The following is a 15,808-nucleotide window of genomic DNA, read 5'->3' as shown; positions in this document are numbered from 1 at the left end:
TACAGTGCACTAGGAAAAAAAAAAAAAAATTATCTCCCCTCAGCCCTCAAAATGGCAAACTCTCTCCTCACTTGGACAAATCTCCCCTTCCAACCCGGGCCGGCAGCCCCCGCCGGTCCCCAGCGCCGAGCTCTCCCTTCCCAGAGACCATCTTAAGCCCCCCCGCCCCCGCCGAGCGCCGGACCCCACAGGCGGCCCGGCCCCGCTCGCCCCCCGCCCCGGGTCGGGCCCCGGCGCTGCCCCCGGGGCCGCCCCGCGGGCGCGGAGCTCGCCCGGCACCGGGCTCAGCCCCGTCGGCGGCTCTCCCTGCGCGCCCCGCCGTGCCGGCGCACCTGCGGCCGGAGCCCCGCCGAGAGGCGGCCGCCCCGCCGCCCGGGCCGGGGGCTCTCCGCAGGACTCGGGCGGCGCAGCCGGCCAGCGGCACCGGCGGCGGCCACGGCACCTGGACGCGCCGCTCCGGCGGAGCCGCCTGGCAGCGGCCGGGGCTCACCGCCCCTCCGCCCGGGGCTGCCCCCGCCGAGGAAGCGGCGCGCTGTTCCGCCTGAGAGCGAGCTGCCCCTCAGCCCCGCCGCCTCCCCGGTGCCCCCGGTCCCCCCTTACCGTTAGACCTTCGCACGATGTTCTCCAGAAACGTGTTCTGAGGCGCCACCAGCCCTCGCCTTCCCCCGGCCATAGTCGCTCTGCGGGAGCGCGGCGCGGACGCTCCGCTCAGGGCCGCGCCGACCCGCGCTCTGCCGCGCCGCTCCCCGCCCGCTCCGCGCGCCTCATGCCTCCGCCGGGACCGGCACGGCTGTGCGGCATCACCCCTCCCGCCACCGCCGCCGCCTCCCGCGCACCGCGGACCCGCCGCCGCCGCGCCGCCGCCGGACCTCCCGCAGCGCCCCCTGCCGGCCGCCGCCGCCCCGCGCCGCCGCCCCGCAAGGCCGGTGCTGCAGCGCCATCGTCTGGGCGCGGCGCGGCGCTCGCTGAGGGGCGGCCGCCAGAGCCGCCCGCGGCGGGGAGGGGAGCGGGGGGCACGGCGCCCGCCCGTCGCCACCGGCGCCCCTCACGGCTGCACTCAGAGGGAAAGGCGGCGCGGGGCTGGTGCGCCAGGGGTCAGCTCCGCAACGGCCGCGGAGCGGAGCGGGGGAGGCGGCGGCCCCGAGAGGGCTCTGCCCGTCAGGGGCAGACGGCGCCTCACGGCTCCCCCGCCCAGGGGCGGCTGCGGTGGGGCTCGGCCCCTCGCCTCTGCGCCCCGGGGGGGCGGAGAAACTCGGGGTGCTCTAAACCCACTCACAGACTGGCGGCGGCGGGAGGTGCCTCCGTCCCCCACCGCGAAACGCCGGAGGCTTCGCCCTCAGCGCCGCGCTTGCGGCGGCCACCCCGGCCGGCGCGTTCGCTTCCCTGGGATGGTTTCTTTGAGAAGGCTACTGAGTATTATGCGGTCAAAGCGATTAACAAACCGTGGAAGCAGTGAGATAAACTATTTAAATATAACTTTTGACAGGTCTTAAACTCTTTGAAATATTTAACTTACAACGGTTTTTCATTCAGGGATTAAACGACTTTGTTCTTTCCCCCTTACCAATCTATGAGTAGATAGAAAATAGTCAGATCTTTGTCATTTAACAGGCAGATTTTCTGCCCAGCAGTGGTATTGACGTGCTGTAGTGCAATGCCGAAGCGCAGCACCTCCAGGCTCCCCCTCTCAGGGCATATTCAAGACACGAGGATGTTTCCGCGTGATGACATGCCTGGGGAAAAGCTATTCCTCACAGGACAGGCAACCAGAGCATGGCAAAGACGATGGCCCATGGCACCCAGGCTTTCTAAGCGTTAGCACTGCTCCCACAGAATCTTGGCACTGCCTGCTAGCCCTCTCCAGGGCGACGCTTGGGCCAGGGCCACAGGGCAGCCAGCGGCCACATGCACGGTCCAGCCCCGCTACGCAGCATGGCCCACGGCTGCGACCGCGTGCTGCCCACACGCAGGGGCTGCCGCGAAAGCCCCATCTTCCTGCTGCCCACCTCCTGCCTCCCACAGCATGTTTAAGTGAAAGGCCGCGCACTACGCACCGTGGAGAGCTGAGGGGTGACAACTTCGCTGCAGCGGGAGCTGCAGATCAAGTCCCAGAGCGTCCTAGTGTCGGCAGCCCCTCGCACAGCCGGAGACCCGGGTGGCTCCTAAAACCCCAGAGTGGCCCAGCCCTGCCGCCAGGCATAGGAAGTAGCTGTGCCATGGAAGCCACTTTTAAACTGGTCATGGACTGTGTACAGGCCATCCCTGGATTTGCAGACAAAGAGAGACAGGTTTGGAGAGAAAAATCAAGCGCCTGAAGCTGCAAAAAGGCTACTAGTTCTCCCTGAAATGTTGTTGGATTTTGAAAAATCCCATGGAAGCATTTATTTGCATCTCCATACATCTGTATCTATCCCAAACAACTGTACGTACAAAGACCCCAGTGGTTTAGTTCCTGCTAGCTTCAGCAGCACAGGCTAAACCTGAAGAGCCCTTAAACTCTCTGGCAATTTCCCCAGAAAAACCGTAACCATAACCTTTGACACTGAATTTACAAAACGTCTAACAACAAAGAGTGAGGTTTTGAAAAACTGGGATCTGGAAGACTGTTTTGTTATTCTTCTAAGCCACTGTGCCAGAGGGCTAGATAAGTGCACGCTGTCAGCTTCTGCGGGGCTCTGCAGGTAGATCTATGACTTGGAGACATCTGGTAGCTGGCATACATTACAGAAACTTCGGGGCCTTGAAAGAAAAAAAGATTTTAGACTGAATCAGCAAGTACACAGAAGTGGGAGCAAGGGGACACAGAGTAAGAAAAGGCCGTATTTCCTCTGGAACTCCTGTGAAGGGTGAGCTGGCTGCAGTTTGTGTTGCATTGTGTGGTCCAGTCTCTGATTAATCTAATTTTTCAGAGCATCATGCTTCATCCTACAAGTTCCTTGTCAAAGGTACCATTTTAGCTAGGTTGGTGTTTACATCTGCCCTGTAACATTGCAAATGAATAAAATGTTACAGCAAATGGAAGATTTCTCCTGTAAGTTCTACCTCCTTTAGACTTTCTCACCACCACAAAATAAGAATCCTACTGGTGATATGAAGTTTTCACCACTACTGCAGAGGGACACTGTGATAATGTTTCACTGTGATTATTTTGAATTCTATACTCATTTTCTTGCCATTACTGGTAAATTTTTCAAACAATACAAAGATGGAAGCAAAGCCCCACTTGAAGCAGTGCATGTATACTGTCTGAATTCATTATTAGATGGTTATCTCTCTCCAGCTATCATTTTTTTCAGAAAGTTGAAAACTGGAATTGCTTAATTTCCTTGTTTGCTAAAGCCTGTTGGACAGAACCTAATACGTAACGCTTCCACTTAAGGCTAATACAAAAGGTCATCATTTGCTATAGAGGACATTCAGCAGTATGTTATTATGCTGCTCTTTCAGCCTGTTGTTTTTTCCTGAAAAAGGCCCTAGGTCAGGACTTATAGTAGTACTCCAGTAAGTGACTGTCCTTTGGCTGCAGAGCCTTAAGCTACTGTTCCACAGTCACTTTGAGCAGCTGCTGCTGCAAAAAGGACAGAACTGCCTTCATCTAAGCTGTGCAGATTTGTCACCCCACTTGAATTGAAAACCAGCCTGAAAAGAAACCCAGCACTGGTGGTGAATGAGGAATGGCAGCTGAGACACCTCCCTTTTTGGCAGCAGCCTGTATTTACGCCAACCCATTTACTAACACAACCATAACTTCCAGTGTTGATACACACAAACATGCTGAAAACTATCATCAATAAACACATTAGTTCCAGGCACTAATTTGTGGGAATGTCACTAAACCCCATGGCACCTATGAAATAAAAACACTGGAACAGGACAGAGCTTGTTTTTTCATCTCATCACAAGGTTCACTCCTGAGAAAAACTACTGTAACTTCCTTTAAAAACTTCCCCTTAGTCAGCAATAGAGTGTCTCTAGGTACTCTGTTCCAACATCTAACAAATCTCGTAACAAAGCTTTTCCTAAAATACTGTTAAGTCATCTGGTCTTTAAAGCTAGTAAAAACTCATTCTTCTACGGATACAAAAATCACCAAGCCTTTCACAAGCTTCCAAATGCATGAAAAGTTGCTATAATGCTCCTCTCTCTGCCCTCGCTGCCTTTCAGTCTGAACAAACCCAGTTCTTCCAAAGTTGCACAAGACTTTTACTGTTAGACTCTGTCAGTTCTTTGGGACTCATTTCACTTTCACAGCATCAAATCAGTAAAGAAACACAGTGGTTAGGGAAGTCTCATATGCTCAAAATTTAATTAATTTATATTGAAAAGCACTGGTTTTATTCAAGGCCTTTTTGATTTCTACCCTGTTTTGTACCAGAATTATAACTCAAAGTTATAACAAACTACCACCAACACTGAAAATAAAAAGGATCTTTAAATTGAGTTCCATTTGTATACTACCATATGGCTTTTGCTAAACTGTCAAAATAAAGTACATTAATTGATAGGATAACAAATTACAGAGGGGGATGCACAAGTTACTCTGCCATACAGACATTAAACAAAAAAAGGAAATTCTGAATTCAAACTAAGATGGAAAAACAATGATTATTTTTTTACATTAAAATCAATAAGGCAGTCATTATTCTACAAACTCTTACTCCCGAAAGTCTGCAGGCTAAGGCCCGCATCTAAATACACATATACATGAATACTTAGTTGCTCGTGATTAACAACATTTGTTATCTTATGGAAAAAGCAATGAGAAACAAAAGTCAGTCCTTAAAACTAAGGTGAGTCAATATTTAACAAGTACACACGTCTATCAAAAGGAAGGAATTTGGGAAAACATCTGTGCATCTTACTGAAACTGTTCCATGTATTTCTACAATGCATTTTAACCAAAATGCTCCAGACATTGGCAAAGCTCAGCCTGAGGTTCCTAAAGGTCCAATTATTTCTGCAGTCTAAAATGAAATGAAACTTTTAACTTGGAGAAGCATTGAGTTGCACAGCAGACTGTAGACCTAAAATCTGAGGAATGTTAGTATTCCTAAATGGTCATAACAAATTTGTCAAAAAATAAATATGGATGCTTTTCCAGTTTTGGAATTACTGAATTTCCTCCAGACTTTCTATGGGTAATAAATATGGAAAAATAAGTAATAAATCCTACATTCTGAATAAAAGAAAAAAAATCTCAAAATAAAACTGATGAGACAGTAAACAGCCAGTCTTTTATTTATACATCTAACATTTGGAGTGTGGGCTAACAGGGAAGAACTGTTCCTTCTTAGAACAGCTCAAAAGGGCATATTAAAATTCTCCTCATTTGGATAGCATGTCCATCTCCGTTATTTCAACAGGAGGTGGCATGCTGTCCTTCCAGATTTAAGAAAAAAAAAACCAAACAAACCTCAACACAAAAGTCCCACACATCCTGGTTAGGACACCAGCTACTATCACCATTCTCCTCACCACAGGTGTCTCTACCCAAACCTCTTGGCTCAACCCTGCCCTGATCTGTGCATGGTCTCTCCCAGTCTGAGAGCAGAGGCAGTGAGCCCCTGAAGTGTTATTACTCAGAGGAGGAAAAGAAATTTAACAACAGTTTCTTTGGTTCCAGGTCTGGTAAGATTTTTGTTAACGTTTTTATTCTGTACTTCAGTGGGCTTTGTTTTTCCTGTGCCTGGGTCAATATAAAACAAGGCAAAATAAAGCAACTGGGGTACAGCTTGCTTGAATTCTAACAGAATGCAGGAGCCCCCACTAAGTAATTGTAATAAATATTTTTATTTGTGTGCCCCGCCCACAATAAGCCTAGGAATCCATAGTTCTGGGTGTCAGTTTTTGTTAAGTAGCAAGGAGCACTGCAGGCTGTATTACTGTGTTGTTACTGACTGCATTTTTCTCTCTCAGCTGTGGTCCAGTAGTTCCCGATTCGACGATATAAAAAAGCCACTTTTAATCCTACATTTTCACAATATGCTGTACAAAGAATAAACCCAAAACCTAGCTATTTTAGGCCCAGATTCTGAAAAATAACTCCTAGTTAGAGGAATAGGCTTGTGCTAGCTAGCAGGTCTTCCATCTCTTTTTTTCATACTTTGGCCCTAAAACGTTCCCTTTTAACCGCTGCCCTTGATCTAAACCATGTGATTAGCTTTCTGAACAAACCTTGTATTCTACTATACAGCAGTTTCCAGGAATGGAATAATAATTCCTAAATAATATGGAGTCAGACTCTCCAAATTATAATATATAGCCTAAACTCTGTAATTAAATTTAAAAAGCAGAACAATCTTAAAAGCCTCATTGCTAGTTCTCTGGACAAAAGTATCCTACCTGGGAGGCTGACAGCAGTAAAAACCCTGCTAGTACCTCTTCTACAGTAGGCTCTCCAAGAAACACACCTCAAAAAGTACCCAGTATAAAACTATACTCAACACAGTGAATAGGTTTCTTGCACAGGGCTTGTATTTCATAGCTTTTGCCTTACATGTGCTAGAATTCCTGTTTGGGAGTTCTGTATTTTATAAAGTTGATCTCTTACCTCACAACTTTATTGACCATATCTGCTCCTGTATATTTCAATTTTAGAAAGTTTGTCAAGAGAGAGAAACCAAACCTTCTCAAAAAAAACCCAAACCTACAACAGGGGGGGGAAAAAAAAAAAAAAAAAAAAGGCAAAACAACCTCTTCTCACTTAATTTCTAAGTTTTACTGAGGCTAACATTTCATCACATATTTCCCATGTACTGATCTTCCTGTCAACAGGCTGGATTACTCGCAGTATTTGCTTTCCATGTAGACAGAACTTTGTTGCATTCTTTGACAGTGGGAGGGATACGCAGAAGTAGCCAAACAACTCAGGAGCACAAATCTGGAAAGAAAGAAAAAAAAAATTAAACACTTTGTAACTAGCTTAGTATCGCCATTTTTTAAAATTTAAAATGTAAATATAGCGATTATTGGTTTTCTCATTCTAACTAATCTGTTACCTCCTGCAGTTCCACTGAGGAAAAATTCCTAATTTTCTGAGTTTGATCATATCTTAATAGAACTTTTTTCCCAGGCCTTTGTTGGCCCTGGACTCGTATCTAGTCCTAGTGACTAATATCACATGACCCTAAAGTCTGATGGGCTGTTGATTTTTGTAAACACTTGGATACCTGCTGTGGGGTTTTTTATGCCTTTTCTAATTCTAGTTATTTTTTTTACAAGATATTAAGCTCTGGCACTGCCAGGTACAACGTTCATAAGGAGCTCACATTTTACAGATGTTCAGTCATGCATATAGATGCTCAGTGAAAATCAGTGTTTAAATAAATAGAACAGGATTCCTTTTTGTGCTTCCATTGATTATTGAGAAGCAAAGACTGCTACCAGTTAACTGATACAAAAGCTTCTGTGTAAAGTCACAGAGTACAGTGAAATATCAGGTCATTCTTTAAACAAGATGCACTGTAACATGCAAACCTATCTCCAGCTACCTAACCAAAATACTGTGTATGGCACAATGGAAGGTGAAGTTAGGGAATGAGTAGATGGGCTGGGACACACGCTTGTTAGAAGTGAACATTTATACATGAAACATCAGCAGAAGTATCATCAAAGATGTCTTTGGCAGTTCTGCAGTGTCTGTAGGGAGTGGATCTCTAGCAGTGGGCTCAGAGTGCAACTCTGAAACCTGGATCATCCCTTTGGTTTTTCAGAACATTGGATGTCTTAACACAAATAGACCTCATAACAGGCTCCCTGACTACAACACATCTCAAGTTTTAAGTAGGTAGAGCCCTTAAACCGAGGACAAAAGCCACCTTCATTAAAAGGAATGTCATTTAGACAAAAGTATTTAATACGCTGGTTGAGAGTGAATTTGAAGTGGGTATTTTTTCTAAAAACGATTGTGGAAACCACCAACAGCAAGGGTCTTAGTGGTATCCAGCATTTTTACCCTAAAATTATATAAGCATGAGCTTTTGATTTTCCCCTTGGTTTAACAAACACTCCAGCAGAAATGCTGTGAACTGATGAATCTTCCCAAGGAGAATTTTCCTGGTGTAGACTGACCCCGTACGTATTCATCGATACCCTCAAATGCAAGATTGTGGATTTCAGTTTTACATTTACGCAGTTTTATCTGCCTCAGACAGGAGAAGAGAAAATCTTAATTCCTGAAAGCATTATCTAATACAACCTGAAGAGCCAGACATGGCCATATTGATTTGTTTGTTGTTGTTTGGATTTTTTTAACAGAACACACTTAAGAGAACCATTATTACTACTAGAAAAATCCAGTGAAATGGTATTATAATAACAATTTCCACGTGGGAAAATAAGTCTTACACATTTCAGAAAAATTAATTAACAATTATATTTTTATTGATTGCAACTCCATCTTATAGATATTCTCAAAATGGAACCTCTTGCTGATCCTTCCTAAACTGCATACCTGAACTGTGGATCATTACATCAGCAAAACAATAGTTACAGTAGGAAAAGATATGATACTTGAATAGCAATAATGTTTTGGTATCTACACGGTCCAGCCGCATTGACCTCCAATATCCAGCAAAACTCCGTAACACAGGGATTTCTAAGAAACAGGATATACTTTTCTACAGAAACCATGAGATGGAAACAAAAATACAAACTCTTATAATACCTCAGGAACCTTCTTTTGGTCATATAGAGTCAGTGTTATTTTCCGCTTTATACACCCCCACCCCCCCCGCCCTTAAACCACAAGAAGCCAGGCAGGATAAATAAACTATGGAGAACAAAATCTATCAGGAGGTGCCAGTATGCTGCAGCATAAAATGTTCTTACAGTCCAAGGCCCAAGACATACAGCAAAACAAGCTGTCACTACTGGTTACTACACCACTCTTCACACTTTTTCTTCCACATGCAAAGATACATCATATTCCTCAAATGAGGCTCTTAACACTACAACCTTTAGCTCTTTCAAATCCCTCAAGATTACTCCTACAATGAGACTGTGTCTTAAATGGATGGGCATTACAGGGTTACAGTAATTTTACCTGGTTTGTTCACATTAACATATTACCGATGTTTCCCTTATTCTCCCTTGTTTTTTTCAAATGTTAGTTACATACACTGACTGGATCCTCATTAAACAGTAAGCTGTTTGGGGCAAGGTTACCTCTTTTTCAGGATTAGGCACACAACATAGTAACATGCCAGAGCATTCATTTTTTTTATTCTGGTATGTGTTAAAGAAAAAAATTTTTCTCAAGGAAGTGAGTGTTTGGTATTATTAACTGCAAGGAGAAAATCTTGCACAGTATGTTCCTTTTGTAATGTTACTTCACAGAAGGAAAAGGAAGAAAAAAAATAGGAGGGAGCATAAACATCATTAACTCACAGCAAATGGTCACCTCTTCAGCTCCAAAATAAAGCATAAGTTTAGCACACATTTCACTAAGTGCATGAAATCAAAGCACTTGTTTTCCTTTGCATTTAAAAAACCAACAACAACCAAACAAAACCACAAAAATCCAGATGCCATGCAGGAGAAACAAAATTACATTTCTTATGGAAGTCCAACAGCTTTAAGTACCAATTAGGTGAGATCTGCTTTCCACTGAACAGTCCTATGAAAAGTAGTTTTGGTAACTGTATGCAAAAGTAAGACAGGACAAAGTAAGAGCACACTAGCTTACCAAAACAATTACAATGCCTTTTTTTTTTTCCTTTGGGAAACAACTGGCCTTAAACCCAAATTATTTGTAAAGAGATTCTGCCATTTCATCCACGTACACAAGCTATTTATGCACAGACTGAGAATCTTCACTGACAATACTGAATGCCAATGTTCTGATTCAAAGACATATTGCCAGCTGTTACCAAAATTTACTTTAGAGAGGGTATGGAAAAATATAACTAGTTAAATGATGTCTGCAAAGTGACTTTCTGAAATGATCTGTTGTCCCAAACTGCCTATGTAACATAAGGTTAAGCCAGATAAACTCAGGCTTTCCAAACAGTGTGTCATGATAATCAGCTGGACGCAGTACTCTCTTTACTTTCTGTAAATGGTACAGCTTACCAGATATTTAGGTTAACTGCAGAGAAATTAAATAATGGGACTGAAAGGGCTGATCAGGAACACCTGTTCCTCCTGTCAAGAAAAAGGGGATTATTTGGAAAATTTTTCATTTTTCTTTTAAAAGAAAAAAAAATCGTCACACATTGTCAGTGGAACTCACCGCTACAGAAAGTCACTGAAACAATCTACAAATACGTACAGGTAGAACAGATATTTTCATAACACATGTAGAGGAATAGAAATGATAATTTTTTGTCAAAGGATACCAAGCTTTATGCTTCAGAGCTTACACAAATCTTTAGAAGACCAAGAATAGTCTTCTTGCCAAGAGAGAACGGAGATTATGACATCTGCCCTAAAATGAGTTCCTCTGTGGTCTTTGCTGTTCGTAACCGTCAAGATCAAAGTACTGAATAAGATGGATGTTAGTACTAACCCATTATGCTAGTTGTTGGATAAGCCTTCCTACAGTGCAACAAACCATTTCAAAATACCATTTTTAACAGAGTGCCAAGTCCTAACATTCCAGCTTCATTCAACATTATCAACCACCAACACCATACAACACAACCTCAAAGTCTCAAATTCCAGCAAAGGTTTCAGAAGAGTATGATTTGATCAGCTGGTGGCAGGTATTTAAATACAGACAAGTGTTTACAACTGCTGGAGTCCTTAGCCTTCTCAAAGAAACTGCAACATGATTTACTTCATTTCCAATAATAAGTTACTGACTAGGCTTATACAGACAGTCTATAGTCTGTAATGCTAACTAAATTGCAAAAGAATTCCATCCAGATTTGGAGAGCAGATAGCTCTTGAAGCCTATAACTGGAAGACAGCACTACAAAAATAAAGCAAACAAATTAAAAATCCCAAATCTCAGTTGGGGGATATTAACAGCAGCAAGTCAGTTCACCAATGTTTTATTGTTGCATTTCACTGACCAGTTATAGAACAAATTTTTACTGATTTCTGCCTTAATAACTCATTAAGACTACAATTCAAAAGTACTAGCAAGTGCCCAGCTTGAGACCGATGGCCTGATTTGCCAGAGCCGCTGAAAACCCAGGACTTCCACCATCTTCCACTGGCTCCACTAAAACATGTAATCTTTGGAAAATTCAAGAATGTTGCATGGAACAGAGCAACAATCATCAGTCTGAAAGAACTAATAAATCTCACCCTGTCCACTCTAAACCTCCCACTTACCACCCAGCAGGCTGAGTTGTGTTTAATATAAAAGCAGCACAGTACTTGACAGATGACACCTATATATTTTCCAGCAGAGGAGTGAACAGACTCCAAGCAGTGTAATTTATCTGAAATTACCTTGATTCCAGGCATGCTTTTCTCAATGTGTTTATGAAGACAAAGAGCATACTTTTCTTTATGAAACATTCATACCAAAGGAAATTATAAATCTTCACATTAAAGTACAAGTTTCCAGGCTGGATATTGCCAAAAGAGTTCATGGTCATCCCATTTTCTCTGTGTTTCACACAACACATGTTATACATTCGTAATTTTTCTGAAGAAGCAACACAAATTAATTTGACCTGTTTCTAAAAAGACACAGATTTTAAACAGTATAAAGTGAGATCCCCAAGCCAGGGAACTGTCAAAATGCTTTTTCCAAAAAACTGAAAGCGTAAAACTGTCACTATAAGATAAAAAGGCCAAGCACATGATCTGCAGTACTTTTCATGAGCTAGAAATTTCAGAGGTGAGATAGACATAACATACAAGAAAGATACCGAGGTGCTGGAGTGTGTCCAAAGAAGGGCAACAAAGCTGGTTAAGGGTCTAGAGAACAAGTCCTATGAGGGGTGGCTGAGGGAACTGGGGTTGTTTAGCCTGGAGAAAAGGAGGCTCAGGGGAGACCTTATTGCTCTCTACAACTACCTGAAGGGAGGTTGTAATGAGGTGGGTGTCGGTCTCGTCTCCCAAGTAACAGGTGATAGTGTTAAAGGTTAAACTTTTAGAACAATGTAGCAATGTTATGCTTAGGTCAAGAAAGATGTTAAAGCCAAAGGCATCCCTAATCAGAAGAACAAGTAGATAGCCTTCATTGAGCAAGGACATTGCAGAGCCATCAAACCTTGAAGAGGGTACATTGCCAACTTGGCAAGCAAATTCAAGGTCTGTGTATCCTTAGCTGAACTACCCTCATTATAATACTAACAATCACACCTGTAGGTCAAGAAGACCCTTGCCCAGGTGAAGACCCTTCCCCTGAGCATACATAGTAGTAGAAATACTGTGTCAGCAGTATTATAATGGCATGTAAATTACTAACCAATCATCGTAGAGAGGATGGACTTGGAAAATTACTAACTCTGCAAGTTTTGTGTAGAAATATAGTGCAAAAAGTCCCATTGGTATTCTTGATTTGTGGGAAACCACTGAGCACCGAGGCTTGCGCAACCCTAAAATAAATAAGCAATGTCTCTCCTGAGTGTGTGATTACTGACCTATTGCACACCAGGCAATGAATCCACTTTTCAGACAACAATAGGACAAGAGGAAATGGCCTCAAGTTGCACCAGGAGAGGTTTAGTTTGGGTGTTAGGAAAAACATCTTCACCAAAAGGGTTGTCAAGCAATTGGAACAGGCTGCCCAGGGAAGCGTTTGAGTCACCATCCCTGGAGGTATTCAGGAGATGTGGTGCTTAGGGACACGGCTTAGTGGTGGACTTGGTAGTGTTATGTTAGTGGTTGAACTCAATGATCTTAAGAGTCTTTTTCAATCTAAATGATTCTATAGTAATACAGGCATGTGAAACCATCTAGTGTTTTAGGAAACTATTCTGGATAAACAATCTTTGCTTTCCCATAGCTCACCACTCAACAGTTAATACTGTCATTATCCCTCACTGCAAGGTAATAATAATGAATTGCAGGAGTCCACGGTGTAAGAGCCTGATTTTAAGCAACGAATTACAAGAACCTGCTCTAACAAAGATGATTGCAAGAGGCCTCAACCTGCATGGAACTAGCTCAGAAGCCATGTGGGCTTGAAGCTGTTAATTCATGGACAGCGAAAGCTCTTTCCCTTTGAGCTTCCGTTTCTACTAAAGTCTTTTAGCAACTGCTTCACCTTCGTTGTCTGCAGCCGCTCCATTCCTGAACTCCCCTCCTCTCCACTGCAAGCCACCTTGCACTCCAGCAATCCCTCCCCTCCTGCCCTAACACAGCCTTTCCCCCTGAAACTACAACTTTGGGAAGGAAGTTTTAAGAAGAAATGCATAACTTCCAGGAATGAAAAACTGGCAGGCTCATAAAAAGAATCTTTAGACTGCCCCAAGTCATACCTTCTGAATACACTGGTTACGTTATTGTCCTCTATGGCTTATGTTTAGAAAGAAAAATTAAGAATAAGGACATATATGGTAATATTAGTCTAAGCTAATTCCTTATACATCGTTTCTACAACAAATACAGGACCAATCTCACAAACAGCAGTCTGCTTTAGTATACCACATCTAATCCAGGAGCACCCAGACACTGAATGTGACAGAGGACCTATGGAGAACCGGGGGGAAAAAAAAAAAATAAAAAAATTTTTAAAAAAGAAGACTTTTGTCCAACAGAATGTGTATTCCAAGGCAAGCCAACTTTAAGACTGCATGGGAAAAAAAATTACTACACACATTTGCTAATATGGAAGTGCTCGACTTAGTGAAATGTAGTTTTAACAGCAGCCATGCGAATAACAGAAGCAAAAAGGGGCAAACTCTTAAGACAATTCTCCTCCCAAGCATATTGACAAGGAATCCTTCTTCCTTTCAGGTAATTACCTTCACAACACTTGTAGCAGCTTAGTGTTCCTGAAAGCTGTAATGGCTGATTAAAATTTTCGGTGGCCTTATCAGTTAAGGGAAGAACGGACAGACATAAGTAGTCATAATACTGCACGTTTGCCCAAACCTCACATCCTTAGAAAATAAAGCTAAAAAGCCTCAAATACTCAGTTTTAGGAGAACTAAAATAACAAAGTCCAATTTCCTGCAAGTTTTCTTATTGATTTTGCATCTAAAAAGTGCAAACGTTGCTTGAAGATTTTCCTGTGGTTCAGGTATTTGTGAGTACTTTCTCTTAGGTAATTCTTTTGTGTACATTAAAATGCAAGATCCCATTACAGCTTTTTCCCCCTCGATTGTTGAGGCACTTGCAGGTAGTCAACCACCTTTGCTTCTGCCTTCTTCTAGTCTTTCTTTCCAACTGTTAGCAAGAGGGAACAGCAAGCATACAGGAGCCAGAGCTTGTTTTCTCCCATTTTTGATGGTCAGCTGCCAAGAGCTGTCACAAAAGCAGTTCTTCAAAGACCACAATATTCCCAGAGCAGGAAGAATCTTGACAATATTTTTCTGCCATATTGTAGGAAGCACACGTAACTCAGATTTTTTAAAAGTATAGAATTTTACCATATTGAGCTGATTTCAAGATACGTATCAAACAACAACACCCTGCAAACATGGCAAACTACATGATGTTACAATCCCACTGTAAAGCACCAGGGAGACTTGGTAGTCACAAGTCGGGACACAAGTAGTCATCTTTCCTTCACCTCACAGTAAGAAGGCAGCTATACCGTTCTAGTTAGCACTCTTAAATCAATCAGTCAATCAACCAACTTGGGGCTGACAGCTGCCAGGGCAAAGTTTGGGAAGAACGGTTGAGATGTGACCAAGTATAATGGATTGTGTCAGACGGCCTTAGTGGGAACATGAGGTCTGACTACTCTACATGGCAATGGTAACTTTAACAGCTAAATTTATATTTTTTTCTTACATCAGGAAATCAGGCTGCGACGTTATCACTGCATCATTAAAAATACCTTTAACACATATTTAAAGTATAGCCACAATGACATTAAATGTATTTGCATAGAAACAAACCAGACTAACACATCTCCAGATTAAGAAACAAGACTGCTGCCATACTCTGCCTCTATCTGGAGCCAGTCTCAGCCTTTTTTTTTCTCTTAAAACCTGGCTATTTGGATATGAACTGGACAGTGACACCTAAGCACTGCTAACACGCTGGAAATACATTTAATAAAGAAAGAAATAATTTTGCGCATTTAGAAAGAAAAACTAGCCCCATTTCACACACCCCGACAGCACCTGGCACTAACCGCAATGCCGCCCGTTTCTGGTGCCGGCTTCCCTGTGCCCTTAATCCCCTCAACCTAACTTGACCCTGGTTTGAAAGGCTCCCAAAAGCCGTGCCTAGGAGGGTGGCCCCGCTTCCCAGCCGGCCGAGGCAGCTGCTCACCGCGCCGCCCCCAGCCGCTGCCGGCATCGGCTTTCACGGCGGGGGCCCCGCCCCAGCCCCCAAGGTGACCGCCCTCCGACCCTACGGGCGGCCGCTCGGCTCAGGCTCAGGCTCAGGCTCAGGCTCACCCGGCCGCTGCCCCACAGCCAGGCTCCCCCTGCTCCCCCACAGAGCCCGTACACTACGCCCACAGCAGCCCGACACCTCCCGCCCCTCACCGCCGACTACGGCACCATCCCTCCCCGCCAGGCTCCCTGCGCCGCCGGAGGAAATAGTCCCCGCTCCCCTGCGCCCCCGCCCTCCGGGGGAGCCCCGCGAGGCGGCGCCGGGTCCCCGACATCGGCGCGCGCGGAAATCCCTCCGCCGCGCCGCCGCCGCTCTGCCGGCATCCCCGCCCCCTCTGCTAGATCCGGCCGGGCCGGCGCGGAGGGATTCCCGGGGGCTGCGCGGCACCGGGGGA

The 15,808-nt window shown here is 44.4% G+C and overlaps 1 protein-coding gene across 1 annotated transcript in view; it reads right to left on the bottom strand.

Annotated features, from left to right (window-relative positions):
• The window catches only part of KCNH1 (potassium voltage-gated channel subfamily H member 1), a 184,610-nt gene extending 183,853 nt beyond the window's left edge, over nt 1-757 (bottom strand). Inside the window, exon 1 of the mRNA XM_074817972.1 lies at nt 601-757. Within this exon, the coding sequence (XP_074674073.1) occupies nt 601-673 (73 nt within the window). The 5' untranslated portion in view covers nt 674-757. The remainder of the gene's footprint in view (nt 1-600) is intronic.
• Nucleotides 758-15,808: the final 15,051 nt, after the last annotated feature.

Source organism: Strix aluco, chromosome 3 (genome assembly GCF_031877795.1).
Source record: "Strix aluco isolate bStrAlu1 chromosome 3, bStrAlu1.hap1, whole genome shotgun sequence".
Classification (NCBI taxonomy): domain Eukaryota; kingdom Metazoa; phylum Chordata; class Aves; order Strigiformes; family Strigidae; genus Strix; species Strix aluco.
This window is presented reverse-complemented; position numbering and strand designations above follow the sequence as displayed.